This window comes from Strix aluco, chromosome 5 (assembly GCF_031877795.1).
Source record: "Strix aluco isolate bStrAlu1 chromosome 5, bStrAlu1.hap1, whole genome shotgun sequence".
Lineage (NCBI taxonomy): Eukaryota > Metazoa > Chordata > Aves > Strigiformes > Strigidae > Strix > Strix aluco.
Genome location: NC_133935.1, coordinates 75,334,171 through 75,353,914, shown reverse-complemented (window position 1 = coordinate 75,353,914; position 19,744 = coordinate 75,334,171). Strand labels below are relative to the sequence as shown.

At 36.0% G+C, this 19,744-nt stretch overlaps 2 protein-coding genes across 2 annotated transcripts in view; one reads left to right on the top strand and one right to left on the bottom strand.

Moving 5' to 3' along the window:
* The window catches only part of FBXL13 (F-box and leucine rich repeat protein 13), a 98,761-nt gene that overhangs the window by 38,639 nt on the left and 40,378 nt on the right, over positions 1 to 19,744 (bottom strand). Inside the window, exons 10-12 of the mRNA XM_074827867.1 lie at positions 8,780 to 8,832; positions 3,959 to 4,059; positions 445 to 574 (exon numbers count right to left, since the gene is read on the bottom strand). Coding sequence (XP_074683968.1) covers positions 445 to 574; positions 3,959 to 4,059; positions 8,780 to 8,832 — 284 coding nt within the window. The remainder of the gene's footprint in view (positions 1 to 444; positions 575 to 3,958; positions 4,060 to 8,779; positions 8,833 to 19,744) is intronic.
* On the top strand, positions 403 to 18,663 carry LRRC17 (leucine rich repeat containing 17). The gene is made up of 4 exons (XM_074827880.1): positions 403 to 504; positions 11,894 to 12,768; positions 16,438 to 16,593; positions 17,814 to 18,663. Exons 2-4 carry the CDS (start codon positions 12,012 to 12,014, stop codon positions 18,215 to 18,217), a joined length of 1,317 nt encoding a protein of 438 aa, XP_074683981.1. The 5' UTR covers positions 403 to 504; positions 11,894 to 12,011; the 3' UTR covers positions 18,218 to 18,663.

Below are 19,744 nucleotides of genomic sequence, written 5' to 3'. Positions count from 1 at the left end.
CATTAAATCATTATAAAATAGTATCAAAAGTTCACTTTTTAATTCATTTCCTTCTCAGGAAATCAAGTGTAAAATTGTACTTTTCCAGTGCAGAGTGGCTTTTATTTTTTTGATATCTGAGTAAAAACTGCATTTTCAAATCTCCTGATTTAAAATCCTAACAAATCATGACATAGAATTAGTCTATTTATGGCTACAAAAAGCAAGTCTCATTATGCAGTAAGTACTAGCTGTTTATAGATCTGACAGTTTGTTGGAAGCAATCCAAACCTATAGTGCTATTATTCCTTAGTAAAATTTAAACAGCTGTAGTCATGTAATTCAAAACCCTGGAAGTCTGCTGCAGTGCTTGTTCTACTTCAGTATACCATGAATGCAGGATGCAGCCAGTCACATAAAGGATTCTCTTCTTCACAGAATGAAAGAAAGACGTGAACTACAAACCTGAATGCAACCTGAAAGGTCCAAATAGATGAGCTTGTGACAGCCTTTTCCAGTGCCCAGGTACAGTAAACCTTTGTCTGTAAACTTTCTGCAGTGAGCTAAACTCAAATACTGTAAATTGGGGAAGCTGCTTTGCAAAAAAAAACAGAGAGCAAATTATTACAAGGGTATGATACAGAATCAAAAAAACCATAAAATAACATAGTTGAAGTATTCTGACAATTACTGTAAAGATGTTTGATATGAAACAGAATTATCTCCTTGCTGAAGTTTGAAAGTCCCTTTCTTCTGCTGTATGTTTTCCTCTGCTCCTTGTATTGCAAATTACTGGGGAATAGCACTATCATACAAGATATCTCACCATCTGAATACAGTATCATTTTAAAGTTATCTCAAATAACTGCAAAAGCATACTTTTTAAATTAACTGGGATTTCTGTGTGCATACTTTGGAAGCTAGTAGACTTTTCAGTGTAAGTTTGCTGGACTGTCTGCCACTGATTTTACAAGCAGTGCCTGCTGGAAATGAAAACTAGAACTCTATCAAAGGACGTTAAAAGAATAAATGTACAGTTAGAACTTAAGTCTCAACTTCTCAATTATTTAGAAAAGTGCTATTAAAAGAATCTGAAAAATTGAAAGAGATACAAAAGGGAATTATCCAAAATGAACATCCAGTGTTAGGTTTTGCTCAGTTCTTTTGGAAAACATTTCTTTATACCAAATGTCAATTAAAAGAAAGCAAACTGTGTAAGTGGAAAATGTTAATCAACAGCACTCTGTAAAAGCAAGAATCTATACTCTGAATATACTTGAGTTTCCATCTGCAGCTTTGGTTTATAACATACTGCAAACTATTCATTTTACTGAACTACGTTTCTAACTGGAATAAATAACAATTGCCACAAGCACCACAAATGAAAGCATGCAGAAAATCAAAACGTAGAATTAGGACCTACTGCTCTGGTAGACATTTAGTTGTAGGGAGATAGTCATGCAGTTCTGCAAGTCAGCAAAAGTAGGCATTTTGAAGAAAGATGGGAACACCCACCGAAGACTGCTTAAGGAGTGGCATACATTTTTGAATTGACTTTATACTTTCAATATAAAGTGAGGAAACATGCTGACTTGAACTGAACACACACAAAAAAGAGATAGGAAGCTGGAAAAAAAAGGTTATTGTGAAAAACAAATAATAGAAAAATATTAAGAAATTAAATGTAAGATTACATTTCATGAAAAAAAAGACACAACTTGCATCAGAACCAGATATTAGAATATAAGGGCATGTGTTTGTGGTGTGGTTTTTTTAAATGGAAACATTTAATTCATATTAAATACAGGAATAAAAGTATCCTTCTTTGTAGAAGCATAAGCCTTTTTGCATTTCAGTGACATATTCCACAGAAATGAGTGGGGAAAAATCAAACTCAGAGAGACTACACTTCCAAACTTGTCTGACAAAATAGATAATAAATTAGGAGACTGGTTCTTATACTCTGGCAGTTCTGAGTGTTTTTAAACTACATGCTAGTTTTTTACTACAAGGTTGCACAACTTAAGACACAGGGAAGCCTTTCTTACTGCATTTTGAAGAGTATGATCAAAACCTTCCAATAATTTTGAAGAGTCACTGATTTTCTTTACAGGTCATATGACTCATTTTTATGATCTGGGAATTTTAACACATGCCTTCTTCTGCCATTTTTAAAGTGACAGCTTTCTTAAAACTTAAGCTTGAGCACACAGACTACTAAAAATCCTTGGTTTGTGTTACAGCTAAATTCTGCAGGAATTCTGTCATATTGGTTTTTCAATTAATGTTGGCATTAATAATCTCAGGATCATTGTTTTAAAGCAATCTGACAAAATCACGTTCTGACATTTATTCCTGACAGACAATATTCCTGTCTGCCATATGCAACAGAACTTGTCAGAGAGAAGTTTTAGCTGATGATCTGTGTTGTGTAATATGGAGGTTAAAATGCTCGTATGGAACAGTAGGAGAGAATAAAAAATTACCAAACAGCTTTGAGCACACTCAGCCTACACTTCACTTGTTCCTTGTTCCAATAACAGACATCTGGTATACAATAGCAAACTTCATGTACAGTATTATGAAATGCAATACTGCCACCTCTAAGAACTCTAGTCACCTTGTGGTAACAGGATTTGTGGTGAGCTAATGCTTTTTGAGATGGCATGTGAAATGTTTATGAAATTTGTCTGCTATCAATATCTTCAGAGGACAGCAACTTTTTGTACATCCCCACAGTCTCAGAAACAATGAGCTTTGCTTTTTGTCCAAACATTGTCAATAAAAATGGTGGTACCTTATGGTTTTACATTAAAAGCATCATGTGTGACTGGGAAAATTTCTTACCAGTGAGGTAAAAGTTAACTAAAAATGTATTTTGTCAGCAGAGAATTTTTCTTTTTGTTTTAAACATTTTATTGCATTGAAAGCTTCACCTACTCTGGAGAATTCTTTCTTGGGGACATGCTATTTATGCATCAAAACAAATGAACAGTTCTGACTTTTGGTGGCAACAGCACACTCAGGTAACCAGAATAACATATGCTGAGATTACCTATAGAACAGCTGTTCCAAACTTCAACAGAAATATATGGAAATTTTAAAAGACAAAATATCAGCCAGCATGGAGAAAACACACATTATGAAAAGAATAATGATGAAGAAATGAGTGGTAAGACTGGAGACACTAAATGGAAAACTTTGCCAAAACAAATGTTAGTTATATGAGAATATGGCATTATAGTCTAAGAAAAACAAAATTCAAATGTATTATGTAAATGCCGAAGAAAAACATGTTTCTGGACTTTGTGGGGCTGCTGTTGAAAGGAAGACATTAGTTTTCCTCATAGGAAAGAGAAACAGTGTATAGCTATCTTCAAATCTATATACATCTTTGTGATGGCTGCGATCGTGGACCAGCACGTTTCTTTTCCTTTATGGCAGATTTTAATGCAGCAATTCTACCTACCAGACAGACTCCAAATCTCATGGACAGACACATTTAAAACAGGAATAGCAGACATCTGTAGAAATATAAATTCTCTGCCTTCAGCTCAATGATCTTCCAAATAAGAGTTTGGAATAACTCTTTCTTTTGCAGTTGTCACACAAGGCCTTGGCCCACACAATACACCTATCCACAACCCTCTCTTGCAAAAGAAATTTTTAAGAACATATCTAACTTGCAAACTTCTTGCATCATCATGAGTAACTGGACATGCCCAAGAAATTTTTAGCTAGCATGTTCTTTTAGAAGTTTCTGTAAGACTCTGTGAAATATACAGGGTAATCTAGCATATACTTTTAATTATACTAAAAAAAGAAAAGAGCTGCTATCTAAGTCAATGGTATGGGGCATTTTTTTCATTTTGTATAGCAGACGGAATCCTGTATATCACTCAGAGTATTTCTACTACATATGCCTCTAAGTTTCCTGCAAGATTAAAACAAATACACTTTTGTATTTGTTTAATTTTACCTTGACAATAGTCGTAGTGTTCCATCAGTAATATCCGTATACGACAGATTTAAATAGAGAAGAGCTCTGCAACCTTCTGATATGAGTCTCATTGATTCATCCTGAATAATAAAAAAAAAATCCAGAAGTACATTCAAATTATATTTGTATTCATTTATCTCACATTTTTATGTGGAGTAACAAGGGAAAAAATATGAATAAGTATCTTTAAAACATCATCATAAATTTTATAAATCACGGCCAATTTCTTTGGAAGCCTCAAAGCTTCTACTGAGAGACATGTGATGCCACTGTTACTCACTTGAAGTATGGTAATTTTAACAGTCCAATTCAAGGAAACATTATACACTATACAGACCTACGGAGCACAGGGGACTTTTCACGTGACTGAAGGTTAGCACATGCTTACATATTTTGCTAAACCAAGATTCTTGTTAGCCAACCCTAGTATCTAAAACCACTGGTGAGTTTTCTCCATAAACTCTGGTACACTTCTCTAACCAGTAATATCATTTACAAAATGCTTCCTGTTTAGTTCTACTCTCTAGGTGGAACATTAGGCTTGAGTAATTATAAGGCTTCCATGTTTTATTGACCTGCAAAAGTGGTACTGCCTATATTGTTCTATATATCATTCCATTAGAATATAATGGGAACAAATCTCCTAGTATGAAGAAAGTTTCACAATAATATATGTCAATATAATAGAAAAGCAAAAAGTCAGCACTTATACAAAAATATAATAGATGAGTGTGTATCTTTTGCCATGTTGTGGTCACCTTTTCATTATTTCAGTTATTAAGCAAAAGAACTATCAAGGTAGCTGGAAATTCCATACCAATCAACTTTGAGGAGGACAGTTTGTGCTTTTGAAATTCCTGGAACAAAGTTTTTGAGAGAGGTGGTACCAGTAAAAATAGGTGTGTTGACAGAAGATAACCATGAACTGAAGGCACAGGGAGTGGTGAGAAAGCATTGGGGGGATAACATGATGGTGAAAACTCTGAAACCTTCCATGTGAAAGCAGCAGAACCAGGGGTCCATCTCAAGCGAACGCAAACACTTGCACCATGGGAATCAACCAGTAGGGATAAAAGTCCACACACAGATGCAGAGCTATGATTTCATTTGGATTCCAGAGACGCAAAGGGGTAGCACACACAACTGGAAGGCTGCAATTAATGGTTACAGAATATTTAGGAGTGACAACCCAGGAAGGTGAGGACAGGTTGCATTCTATGCAAAGTTATGCCTAAATGCATGGAGCTTTGCATTGGAATGGGTGACAAGTCAGTCAAGAGTTTATTTGTAAGGATTAGAAGCTAGACCTATGAGGATTACATTGTGGTAGGTATCTGCTACAGACTGCTTGGTGAAGAAAAGACAGTAGATGAAACCTTCTTTGGGTAGCTGAAGGAAGCCTTACAATTGCCTATCCTCGTTACTCATGAGAGACTTTAACCACTCTGATATCTGCTGGAAGAACAACATGGCTGGGCACAAACAATCCAAGAGACTTCTAGTGTTGAAGACAATTACTTGATCCAGGTCACTGATGAGTGGTCTACAGAACATGTTCTTCTGGACTTGTTTAGCAAACAAGGAAAAACTGGTCAAGGATGTGAAGAACCAGAGTGACTTTGGTTACTGCAACCATGAAAATGAGGAGTTTAAAATCCTGGGAGAAGAAAATTGGACATATTGTAGAAGAAAAAACCTGAATTTGAGAGCTTAACAGGATCTCATGGTAGACAGCCCTGGAGGGCAAAGGGGCCCAGGAGAACTGGTTGCTCTTCAAGGCCAATGTACTCAATTACTTTTTTGCCTTAGTTTTTACTGCTAAGGCTTGTCTTAAGGCTTCCCAGGTGCCTGCCAGGAGCCTAGTAGCAGAGTCTGTGGGCATGAAACAATACCCATGGCAGAAGAAGATAATGTCAGGGAGCACCTGAGGAAATGGGATGAGATGGTATGCATCCAAGAGTACCAAGAAAGCTGCCTCCTGTCACTGAAAGGTCTCACTCATTTTTGAAAGGTCATGGCAATCAGAGGAGATTCCTGATGACTGGAAGATAGGAAATGTCACATCCATTTTCAGGAAATGGAACAAGGAGGATCCAGGAAACTACAGGCCAGTCAGCCTCACCTGAGTCCCTAGGAAGGTTATGCAGCAAATCCTCCTTGAAGTCCTGTCCAAGCACATGAAGGATGAAAAAGTGTCAGTGAACAGCCAGCGTGGATTTACCAAGGGCAAGGTAACACGGTAGTTTTCTATGGTGAAATTACTGGATCTATGGATAAGTGGAGAAAAGCGGCTGTTGTGTATCTTGACTTCAGCAAGGCCTTCAACACAGGCCACAGTATCCTTCACAGCCAAATTGGTAAAATAAAGGCTGGATAAGTGGACTTCAAGGTGAGTGAAAATTTGTCTAGACTGCCAGGCCAAAGGGTTGTCACCAATGGTGCTCAGTCCTGTTGTTGGCTTGTGGCAACTGGCATCCCTCAAGGGTCAGTATGGGAGCCATTACTGTTAAATGTCTTTATAAATGGTTTAGATGATAGGAACAGAGTACATGCTCAGCAAATTCACTAATTATTCCAAACTGGGAGGAGTGTCAATACACTGGAGGCTAGAACTGCTATTCAGAGAGATTTAGTCTGGAAAAATGGGCTAATAGAAACCTCAGTTCAACATTTCAACAAAGGAAAATGCAAAATCCTGCATCAGGAATGGGATAACCCCATGCATCAGTACAGTCTAGACACCAGACAGAAAGCAGCTATCAAACACACTGACCTGAGAGTCCTGGTCAATAACAATTTCAACATCAACAGTGTGCCCTTCTGAAAAAGGTGGCCAACTGCATACTAGGCTGTATTGGCAAGAGTGTAATCAGCAAGTCCCTGCTATCCCATGAACCAAGCCCTGGCATCACCTAGGAATGCGCTTGCTGGTACACACCAAATGTGTATTAGCAAGCATGATAACAACCAAACAGAATGGACAGTTATGAAACAGTGTTTGAGTCTTTACAATTTGGCAAGACCTGGCCCTCTTATTGCCTTTATGCATGAACCTACAATCAACATGATCCTTAAGAAGCATACAACCTCTGAATATTACACTGTAATTATAATATCATATAGCAAGTATTAGGTTATGTAGCAAGATAATTCTAAGTGTTACTCAAAGAACTTCATAATATAATATAATATAATATAATATAATATAATATAATATAATATAATATAATATAATATAATATAATATAATATAATATAATATAATATAATATAATATAATATAATATAATATAATATAATATAATATAATATAATATAATATATCTTTATCCTTGTAGCTGGTATAGCAAAGAAAATTATATAATCTGTGAAAACAGTGAGAACAAGATATTTGGCAATAAACCTAACATCAACATAGGACAGAGATGAAGATATATGTAAAGCAGAACCAAACCAGAGCATTATAAAATAGAACCTCATGATTCTTCTGCAGCTCTTGCCTCTTTAACTTGACCATCATATGCCATTTTTGTATGAAGTTCATAAGCTGTAGTTTATCTGTGGTAATTTTTAAAACTTTGTGTGTAAATATTGGCATGTTTCTGGGCTAGGCCCTTGGATGTACATTTCACTCCAAAGACAACTAAACTATACCAAATTATTTGTTTATTTACTTAACACTATAAATAGCCTATAAATGGATGTATACATTATATGAATCTATTAAGAACCATAATTTCTAAAAAAAAAATTGATTTTATTTTTAGATTGATTTTATTATTAGAAAAATTTGCACATATCAGTGTCATTTCTAAGAAATTACTAATTAAAGCAGAGTCAAACATTGTTTTTCCATCAGAGAAGAGCAATGCAAAAACATTAAAGAGAATTAATGGAAGCAAGATAAAACTGAAAATGTTAAAGGATAGACAAATACATAATGGTGATTGCATACTTAGACACCTTTCAAACAAAGGCTCTCACAAATATCTAGAAATCTAGTGAGACATTTTTAGAGACCAAGTGTACTACTGAATGAATAAAGGAACTTGAAAACAATATAGAATTATGTCCCTTATGAAGACAGGCTGAGAGAGTTGGGGTTGTTCAGCCTAGAGAAGGCTCTGGTGAGACCTTATAGTGGCCTTCCAGTGCTTAAAGGGGACCTACAGGAAAGATGGGGCAAGACATTTTATCAAGGAGTGTAGTGGTAGGATGAGGGGTAACAGTTTTAAACTGAAAGAGGGTAGATTTAGATTGGCTATAAGGAGGAAATTCTTTCCTGTGAGGGTGGTGAGACACTGGCACAGGTTGCCCAGAGAAGCTGTGGCTGCCCCCTCCCTGGCAGTGTTCAAGGCCAGGTTGGACGGGGCTTTGAGCAACCTGCTCTAGTGGAAGGTGTCCCTGCCCATGGCAGGGGGATTGGAACTAGATGATCTTTAAGATCGCTTCCAACCCAAACCATGTATGATTCTATGATTCTATGATTAAAAAGTATTGTTGTTGACAAATCCAAACTTAAAAAGAACAGAAAAAAGTTCACCCCAGACTGGTGAAGTTTTGAAGCCCATTTATTAAAATTAATTGAGATTGATATATAATGTTGCCCTGGCACTGTACAAAACAAATTAGAACTTCACTGAGTATCTCTGAATCCTAGTCAACTCTGTTTTCAAAGTATTTAAGAACACAAGTCTCTACTTTTATCAGCAATATTGCGTACCCAAATAACAACATCACTTTTAAAAAATCTTCCTTCTTGGTATAAATTAGATTGTGGGAAAAGTCTGTAGCACTTACATTTAATCCCTGGCATTCAGAGAGATTTAAGTCTTGCAAATTCTTACATTCACCTAAAAATAAAAAAAAAATCATATTAAAGATGATCAGTTCAAATTTTCAGTGTACGACACAAACATAAGAATTCCTATTACAGATTCTGTCTATCTAGGCCAATATCCTCCCTGAAACCATGGCCACAGCAGATTACTGAGAAGAAAGTACAAAAAACCAAAATTAGAATACAAAGTTGGAGTAAGCTGTCCTGAGGAAATGTCTCTTCTTACGCTCCATCAACTAATGGCTGGCTTAGGAATCAAGCTGTTTTCAGTTTTATGTTACCAAAGGACCAGAAAGCTACCTAATTAAGCAATTTGGTGTTAGGAAATGCCAGAATTCAATTTTCCACATAGCTTTATCTGTCCCTCCCACCCATATATTATGACACTAGTATCTAATTACATACATGAACAATTTTTTCCCTCTGAAAGTAGAGGTGCAGCAATCAGACCAATTGTAGGAAAAGCCCTGCTTATCTTCTGCAGGTATGGAATTTCAGAGAATTTAGCTGCCTGAGACAATATCTTCTGTGTGCTTATAATCTATTATTTTTAGAAACTCCTGTTTTGCAGAGATTGTTGCAATTCTAACAAAATAATGAAAGATATATGTCTGACACTAGAAACAACACTTACACATCCCCTCAGCCAGCATTCTGCCAAATTTGGAGTCTATCCTCCAAGGTAGAGTTGTAAAAGCTCCTCTTAAACATAGTAATACTTTTTGCTTTAACCTAATCTTCAAAAATAACTGATCCGTCTAAACTGAAATGAAAAAAATAGGCCTGATACAGATACCTAATATGGAAAATGCAGTATGAAAGGTTTATAGAGATAAAAGAAATACATTTTTAACTCTTTAAAAACACATTTTCACATTGAAAGCCAAATACATGTTTTCAATTGCAGTCAAGCATTAGTACAAAATAGATCTGTATATTCTTTTCTACGGGGACAGTAACTTCACTGATATCCCGTAAAACTCGATACGTTTTTGAAGAGTAGGACAATACTGAGAGAGATTGTACAACTCAAAAGAACCTAACCAATTAAAATCATCCTTGAGGCTGCTAAGCCACAAAAATGACATAGCTCTTACACGTTTTTAGCTCTAGCACTAAATGAGACATAGTTATAATTTTACATGTGAACCTATACATGCTACGGAAAACAGCTGCTCATTTTGGTATTATAGCTGAGTATAATTTAGTTAGCAGATAGAATGTAATACTAGTAAAAAATTTCAGTTGAGACCCAGGAGATGGAAAGGAAGAGGAAAGAATATTTCCATAATTATTTATTACCTTTCCTCCCCCAAATTCTGCTTTTTCTGTTTCTGAGCTCTGCTGGATAGAATGAGTTATCACATTACCAGAATGGTGAACAGTTCAAAACAACACAGAGGACCCCAGTTATGATTCAAGTTATTAAAACACATGATCAATTTACAGTGACTAGCATATAGCTGCCAAAAAGTAATGAATAAAATTTCATTTTTCATGTAAGGGATAAAGTCGTCAATGCAAACACTCATTCACACTGTGAACTAACAGTATCTGAATGCAGATAGACAACTGGAAACTACAGGAATAAAATGGAGAACCAATCAGTGGGTTTTCAAAGGTAATATTAACAACTAGCCACTAGCCACATGGATTAGAGGGATGCAGTAGCATGCATAGACAGGACTGCTCCATCTGTCTAATGAGTAAAATCTGCACAAATACTGAGAACACCCTACAGCTGGGATGTGGTTTAAACTGATCTACCACTTTGTTTAAAAAGGAAAAAGTTCTTTGCTTTCAAAAGAATTTTACCTGGTATTAGTTGATTTATTGCACCACCTTTCCTCTAGATAAAAATAAGTTTTTGGAGCCCAAAACAACAGTGTTTTAGAAACAGAACATCTGTGAAATCATCTGCACTCAAGACTGGGATTCAATACCTTCCCAGTTGCTAAGGTCAAAAAGGACTGAGCATATTGCAAGGATGTCCACAGTCATAGAGAAAAAAGTAACTAAGTAGTTAAGCCAAAGAGCAAAGAATTAAAAAAAAAGTTTCAGAAGGAATGATACTGACTAGCAAAAGTATGAAATTTGTGAGATGGAAAAAAGTTTGAAAATACAAAAACCTGAGGCGTTCTAAGGAAACACAACCTTGTGGCCAAACTTCACTGAAAATGAAGGAAAAGTACATTCACAGGACTACATGCCCAGGAGTACATTCAGGAGTACAATTCAGGAGGGAACATAGGCCAAACAATTACTGAAAATACTGAGGCGATTTTGGACATGGTTGCGGTGAGCAGTCCTTGTCTTCCCCTAATAACAATTCCTAATGATTGTGTTTGGCTTTCTTGGAAAGGCAAAAGCTCCTGGCTTACTCCTCTGTACTCTCCCTCTTCAAGTGGCCAGACCAGTTTGAAGCAGGCCATGGCCAGGACCTGCAGGTTCTCTTTGCACTCCGCCTACGCTCAGATGACATATAGCCTCATAGGCTCTTGCAAAATACTAATTTTGGGTCCTTCTCAGAGCAGTCCAGCCAACATTGTCTACCTGACATGGGCCATGAGAGACACTTGGTAGTAGCAGGGCTAGTTATAAATTGGGGCTCAACCTGAAAACAAGTCCACACTTGAGCACAGTCTAAAACTGGGGGTTTCATAGGCACTGGATGACTTTCCCTGGTCTGGCTCTGTACGTGTTCCAGTGGGCCAACACCCAGAAAGCTAGAAAATACCAGCTTCAAGATCCTCTTTCAAGCTCATCTTCCAAGATGAACTTAAATACAAAGAAGATTCAGCCTCATGCCATTCTACTGAATACATAAGAACCTTCTAACAAAGATCAGTTAGAAATTGGTCCATATAGCTTCCCATGTTTAATCAAAATGAATGACAGTAGACCAGAGACAGTAAAAATGACCAAAAAAATAGGACATTAAATCTTCAAAGTATTTGTGAAGCTCCAAGTAGTGTGATGATTGAGTTCTTGACTGAATGCTGCATATTATGTACAAGCCTCCATGAAAATGACTGTTTCATCTGTTCTAATGTTTTACTTTTCTTCCAACACAGGGATCCCACATACCCCAGCTGTGCCTCCTCAGATCTGTGCAACACTGATTAAGACTATCCAAAAATTTCAACTGTTTCAGCTGTCACAGAAAGTAACTGGGGCCAGCTGAATGTCAGGATGCAAGTAGTTACTATTATACTACTATTTCTTCTTTGTAAAGCATCTGACTGTAGGAAGACAAGGAATAGGAGTTTGAGAAACAATGGAAGGGAAAACATCTTAAGGAAAGCATCTAGCACTGTTAAGCGCAATGCCCGAGGCCTACCATGTGACATATACACTTATCTTCACGAGAAATACCTAGATTGTCAGGAAAGAAAATTGATTTTTGTGGCACCTGATTGGCCAGAGGATTTAAAACACATGCTGCTAGCAAGAAACAGGATTCGTAAATTGAAGAATAATATGTTTTCCAAGTACAAAGTACTAAAAAGTCTGGATTTACAACAGAATGACATATCAAAAATTGAAAGTGAGGCTTTTTTTGGTTTGAATAAACTTACCACACTCTTACTTCAGCATAACCAAATCAAGAGTTTATCTGAGGAGATTTTTATTTATATGCCCAGTCTAAACTATCTACGTCTTTATGATAATCCCTGGCATTGCAACTGTGAACTAGAAGCTCTTGTTACAATGCTACAGGTCCCAACAAACAGGAATTTGGGAAATTATGCCAAGTGTGTGCACCCAATAGAACTGAAAAATCAAAAGCTAAAGCAGATAAAAGCTGAACAGCTATGTAGTGAAGAGGACAGGCAGGACCCCCAAAACATAAAACGAGAGAAGCCTGAAGCTGTCAAACCAGAATTTGATTCCTCTTTTTGCCACATGTATGTGTTTCCTGTACCAACTCTGAACTGCAAAAGAAAAGGTTTGTATCTGTCCTTATAACTGAATTAATTATTTTAGTATCCTTGCTCCCTTACTACATTTATTCACATATTATTTACAGCAAATTAATATAGGACTAGTATTCACTTTACTTACTTTAACTAATAGTGTTGATTGTTTTTCTCTCGTAACTACAAGCAAGAAGCAGGAATCCTTTCTGCATTTTACTTCTACTCTGCAGCCCCAATTCCACAGATATTCTTTAGTGCTCTGGTATAAGATATCCAACAAAAATCAACAGGAATAAAATTAAGCACATACTTAAGTTACTGAAGGACCAGCACCTCACTAGTCCTATTTTACAACTATAAATATACTAATCAGTCAAATTACAGCTGTGCTAAAATTGTACTGATAGAGAAAAGCACAGAGTGTCTTTTCTTCTTTCCAGTGTACAAACAGGTAGCAACAAAGATAGCAACAACTTTGGCAGAAGCAAGCTGTGAAGCAGGACTGGAGCAGCCAGCTGTGCTTACAATGCCCAAAGGAACCTGACTGCAAAGGAGAGCCATTGCATCCTCTCATTTTCTGTGCAAGATTTCTTCTACGTATGCTTTTGTTCATAAAGAAATACCTCCTCTGTGTTCTTCCTCCCAGCATCCAGCAAACATTTCAAAGTTGAAGGGCTTCAAGAAATGTTTTCAGACACTTGGATCCATTCCATTCCTAAATCCTTCTCAGGCTTCTAAAAGCCACAGTTAAGCCTTAAGGGTAAACCAGCTGGGGCATATATCAACACAAAAGTGCACATTTATTCGTACTTTATATTTCCCATATTTTATCCCATGATGAAACAAAGCAAACAACAAAAGAATTCAGAAGAGAGTCATTCTTTAACATTACAAATCTGAAATAAAAAACATTACTAGAAGTAGCCAAAATTGGGAGGATTTTTTCCCAACGTTTGTGAAGCATAGCCTGCAATACAGGATCACTGCAGGATGTTTTGCCCACTTGTATCTTGCAGTGTATTTGCTAAACTTGTTTGCTTTAACAGTGACTTAAATTTATGTAACAACACTTGTGTGCCCTTATTCTTAGACATTAATGCCAGAGACAAGCTCAGAAGTCAGTATAAGGAGACAATACCTAAATACAAAGAATTAATGATTTCAGTATTTGATTACATGGTTTATCTACTATGTATGTCATAAAAAATGGCTCACATTTTTACTTTTTTCTACCCTGTTAAATTCTTTTCTTCTTTCTCTGGCTCACTTTTCCCTTTGTTTTACCATGCAGCTACTACATCCTTTTTATTAATGATTTATGCTTTTTTACTGGTTAACATTCACTAATTTCTTAATATTCACTAACGTTACCTTTCCTTGTAGATAGGATCTTAATTATTAGATTACAGATCACAGTCTTAATTATCCTTCACAGGATCTTAATTATATCATCATTACCTTATGTCTCCAGTAAACCGTGCTACTGAACAAAAACCAGGCATATATAAGAGAAGACTTTCCAGCTCTCTCCATTTAGTGGTATCAAAGAGAGAGCTGAATACATGAATATACTAAAAAACTTTTGGCAAGAATAGTGTTACTTTTTTCTCTAAGTTCATAGAAACATTCCATGTGGTCTGCTCTTCATATGAGTTTCACAGGCTTTTACGCTATCTTAAAAAAATGGTTTGCTGAAATAAAGTCACTTCAACCTCTACACGAGTGTACTAGAGGGTACAGGGACTCCCTCCTTCAGGTCAAGAACTAAGGATATCAGTTCAGGACTTCCTGAATGTCTAGCATGGACACATTGAGTATGTTCAATATTATTTAGGAAGTATCAGATCTACTGTGCATATGCTTGACAGCTGGATGTAGATATGCCATGGACATTTGGGATTTCTGAACATATGGTAATCTTTGATGAAAGCATTGTACTTACTGTATTTGCATATGATTACTGTGCAGCAGATGCACAATTTCATTGGAATTTTCATCAGAAATAGGAGTATGCACCCAAAATCCTGGGAAAACCCACATGGACAAGGTTTCAAAGTAGAAAAAAACGTGGATCAGTTGCCAAACCAGTAAGAGGACATGAAAAGCTGCAATCCATTATTCCTTTACAGTCGAGGGGATGGAGTGACAAGCAGTATACCAGCACTATGTATCTCTAAGGATATATGACAAGTCAGCAGCTTTCAGTTAATGTCAGAAAGCCCATGAAAGAAACATCTTAAAACATACATATAACCATGTGTATGTTCTCCTTTTTGAAGAACTTGTTATTTATATCTCATCAGACCAGTGATACGCCAGATCTTTCAGTACTTCAGAATGAAAATACCCTATGTCCTTGATTCTGTTTTACCAAAAAAAGCAACAAAAGCTGGATGCAAAAGTAACTTGTTTGTTTTTCTGCAAAAGAATTTGTATTTGCAAGAGCAGTTGAAAAAAATCTGCTTTCTAGGACTGCCAAACTCTCCAAGTCTCTAAATTCAAGCATTATTTGCATTCATTTGGTGATGAATAGGCCCTGAAACTTTGACATCTGCACAAGCAGGAAGCACTCCAACCAGAGCAGGCTGGAGTAGTTATAATATTTATGTACTTATAATACCAAAGCTCTGCTCAAAATCAGATATAAGGCAGGAAGACTCTGATATGTTGCTTTAGTCTTGAGAATATCTGATGCAGTAGACATCTTCAGAACTTCAGAAGAACACTGACAACACAGATTTCAGCACAGATCTGGAAACTACTTGCTTTCATTCAAAGATGGTGAAATAAGAGATACCACTCATTTTCTTGTAAAAACAGCCCAGGATTAGAACATTCACTGAGTAAACATAATCCTGGAGATTAGTTTTATTAACAGTATCCTGAGAGGATTCAAACCACAGTTTGCACTTCTTAAGAATGTGCCCTTACTACTGGACAAGAAGCTATTCTTTCTATAACTCTTTTGCAAGGAACACTGTAAGGATATGTACACAGATGACTAAGAGATGCTTGGCTACTTTGGTAATGCCAGTGACACAATTAGGATAAAGAAATAGATAGACAGAATGACACTATGCTGCCCGGACATATAATAACTGTAAGTATTGTAACAAATATAAAGTTTTAAATATTACTAAAACACTACATAACTGTAACTACAGAACTATATACATATTACTATAAATACTGTAACAACTAGCATTTTTATTGCTGATAAAACTTAGAACATTTTACCTTCTGGCAACAAAGGATGTAAGACAGAACACTATAATTTAATTATGGAAGATGTTCACATACCAATGAACATTTTTTTATATAGATAGTCTGGTTTTATTTTGTTAAATGATCAAGCCCTTCACACATACTTTTTATTAGTACAGTACTTTCACTACCTACCCTATCCCTATGCACATAAATAGTACAGTTCTATTAAAATAAACATACGAACACAGAAAGAGGCTTTACTATAAGCACTAACGAAGAGCAATTTTCACATGGAATGTAAAGATACAGGTGAACAAAGCAATGAAATTCAGAAGTTGAAAAAACATGTTGACACTGGTAGTGGGGATAAAGGGAAAGAAAACAAGAAACAATGCTAGACTGACCAAACTCTGTGTGGTATGCAACTGTAATACCTAAGCAGTAAGAATAATCTAAAGCTGACATGAGTTATGTCTTTTTCATTTTTTAAGATTTAAAGAAAGTTCCAGGTAACATACCTCCAGATATAGTCAAACTTGATTTGTCCAACAACAAAATTAGACAACTACGAGCCAAAGAGTTTGAAGATGTCAGTGAACTGAAGATATTAAACCTAAACAGTAATGGAATAGCTTACATTGATCCTGGTAAGAACAATTTTAAATATTCTTTCAAAAGTGATTTGTGTTTTATTAATTATAAACTTTGATAATTTCTCTATCAGATATAAATGTAGGGGGAAAAAAGATTTAAAAATCGAGAAGTTGGTGCAAATTTTACCTTTGTACCACTCAATTCAGAGTAAAGGTTTGCACTGAAATATATTCATCTAGGAAGTCGACAAGGAGAGACTGATCTCAGCTGCCCTTTCTTAATACTAAATCAACTAAGTGCAAAAATTTAATTCTGCAGACTGAAGGGTAATCATTTCCTAAAATGTTAAATAGTTGAATGATTTTTTAAATATCTTTGCCAAATATAGGAAAACTTGTCATATAACGAGGCTGCTTTTAAATTATATTGGACAATAAAGTAACAGACAAAGCACAAGGATTTAAACTCTTTTGGGTTAAAAATCACTACATATAATTGCTCTTAAGTTATATATTATTAGAACTCAAGTGGCCTTGTTGGCAATTTCCTTATCACCTATGTGTATTCAGTTTTTAATTATGAAAGCAGACACAAGAAAAGAGAGATAGAAAGTATGAAGCAAAAAGAGCCTTCTCTAGTAGTATTTTGGAAGTTAAACAGTAAAGTAGCAATATCAGTAAAATGGTACTTCTGAGATTTAACATTACACAGTCAATTTAAGACTTCTGCCATGAAAAGAAACAGTATACTTGCAAAAAGTATGAACTACTCTCTGAAATGTGACTCAGAAGCATTATCATGAAGCTCCATGTTTATTATGTTCCATATTTTAAAATATTAATTTAAAGGTTCTATACACACACACACAAATACATACACACAAAAACTACTAGCCCTGAACACTGTCCAATACATAATCAATTTCCATATTTCTACTTCCATATCAGAGCGATAACAGTAGAATTCTATGAGCAAATTAAGCATTTGTTCACCTTCACTGTCCCTATTCTACACTCATGCATGCTCATTAGGTGTTTTATAACTTTACCAGCAGTACAACTTCCCTAATGTCAATCTGTTTATACCAATATGTCACTTCTTAAGGCACAAGCCATATTTTAAAGTCCACTGTTTGAAAATTCTTTTTTGTAGCCTTTAGCCAAAAAATTTTAATACATGTATAATTATGAAAATGTTTTTCCTGCTGCAGATATGCATGTTTTTCTGTAACTTATCTTTATAAGGTACCAATAACTATTTTTCTATTGACTAGCTGCTTTCTCAGGCCTCAATAACTTAGAGGAGCTGGATCTATCAAACAACAGCTTGCAGAATTTTGAATATGGAGTACTGGAAGATCTTTACTTTCTGAAAATACTGTGGCTGAGAGAGAACCCTTGGAGATGTGACTACAACATTCATTATCTTTTCTACTGGCTGAAGCATCACTACAATGTTCACTACAACGGCCTAGAATGCAAAATGCCTGAGGAATACAAAGGATGGTCTGTTGGAAAATACGTTCGAAGTTATTATGAGGAGTGCCCAAAAGACAAGCTGCCCATTTATCCAGAAACTTTTGATCTGGACAAAGATGATGAGGAATGGGAACGACACAAAGAACAATCAGTTCAAACAGTAAAGAAGCATGGTGTAATTGTCACTGTGATAGGCTAATAAGTGAATCCTTTTTTTTTTTTTTTTAGTACATTCAAATATTTGATACTCTGACAAAGAAAAACATGCTGTTTACATTTTTTGTTAATTATACTGATTGTTTGTAGGACTATCTGGCTACAAAGATATCTGTTTATTGCAGTGAATAATTACAGAATGACATTAGTTATACAGCATCCTTCATCAAGTAATAATAGTCTCTGACAATTTGTTCTGGACATTCTTGTGAAATATTTTGGCAAATATTTGAAACTATACAGTAGAAATAGATAGACACAAATGTACATAATGTGGTGAGGAGAAGCTGTCTTATGTATGAACACAGCTGCTTATGTGTTGAGACAGAACTTGCTGCAGGATTGTGACCAAGAAACATTTTTCTTGAATGTATTGACAGTTCTTTGTATCTATCAGTTTCCTGAAATATTCCCAGAAAACACTTCTAAGATTTTTGTATCAGTTTCCTGTTGTTTTATTATATATAAAAAATCAAACTGAAGACTAACCTTAAATACAGTTCTAGAAAAACAGGAATTGAAGTTGTTATACTGATTAGGATTCAAACCCAGAAGCTGGGCTCTACTTGCTGATTTACCAGTGTTCCTGCTCAGTCTTGAGTGAATAACTCAGCCTCTGCCTCCTCTGTACCTGAGCTACCTGAAACCATGAGTAGCCAAGACATGGTTGGTTCCCGAGATCCAGCTCCACATGCTCATATTTGCCTTGTTTGGTTTTTGCAATAGGCGGAGCTGAAGTCTTTCTAAGAAGCACTTTAGGTTGTTGTGGCAGTTTGAGACAGATTACATGACATCACTTCTAGGTGAAGAGGACCACATGAAGGCTGCTGTGGTCTGCATCCAACACGCCAGTGCCCAGACAAACTGAAGGTAAGTAAGCTTTTGAGTGCTCACTAAAAGTGTGACACCTTCTCAACATTCACCCTTCACCCAGCTCATTTGTAAAATGCACATTATAGCACCTCCTTATCACACAACTGTCTGTGTGAATATACATTCATTAAAAACTGTGATTATTCAAATACTATGGTAACAGAGCTGTACAAATGCCCCAGCTAAGTAGACAGTATCTCTAAAGACAAAATTCCTTGCAACATAATATACTGGCTAAAAGCTGTTTTTACTGTATGACTATTCTTAGCTTTTACATAATAGGTTTTTTTAAATTTTTGCCTCAGTTACTATTGAACTAGCAGACCTAGTGCATCTTAAAAACAGATATTGTAAACCCTTTTTTACACATGGAAAGGACAAGTAACTCCCCAAGCTCACATGGTGGAGACGTAGGAGACACTGAGTTAAAATTTCACTATTCCCAGCTCAAGCCCTAGACCAATCTCCTGCTCTTAGATCAGTAAGAAATACATCAGTGCACGATAGATATTCTGGGCCAAAACTTCAAATATCTATTGGCTATCATGGAAGAAGTTCTGGAACACTCCATGGAGAAAATTATCTCTTTTAATGATCTGCACATAATTACGGTGTTTGTGGTTTCCTCTGGTGCTTC

Excerpts from the sequence above, each read along its gene's own strand:
- LRRC17 (XM_074827880.1), top strand. The coding sequence starts at position 12,012 with ATGCAAGTAGTTACTATTATACTACTATTTCTTCTTTGTAAAGCATCT. Across the intron at positions 12,769-16,437 it reads TCTGAACTGCAAAAGAAAAG|ATTTAAAGAAAGTTCCAGGT; the intron begins GTTTGTATCTGT and ends TCATTTTTTAAG. Across the intron at positions 16,594-17,813 it reads AATAGCTTACATTGATCCTG|CTGCTTTCTCAGGCCTCAAT; the intron begins GTAAGAACAATT and ends TCTATTGACTAG.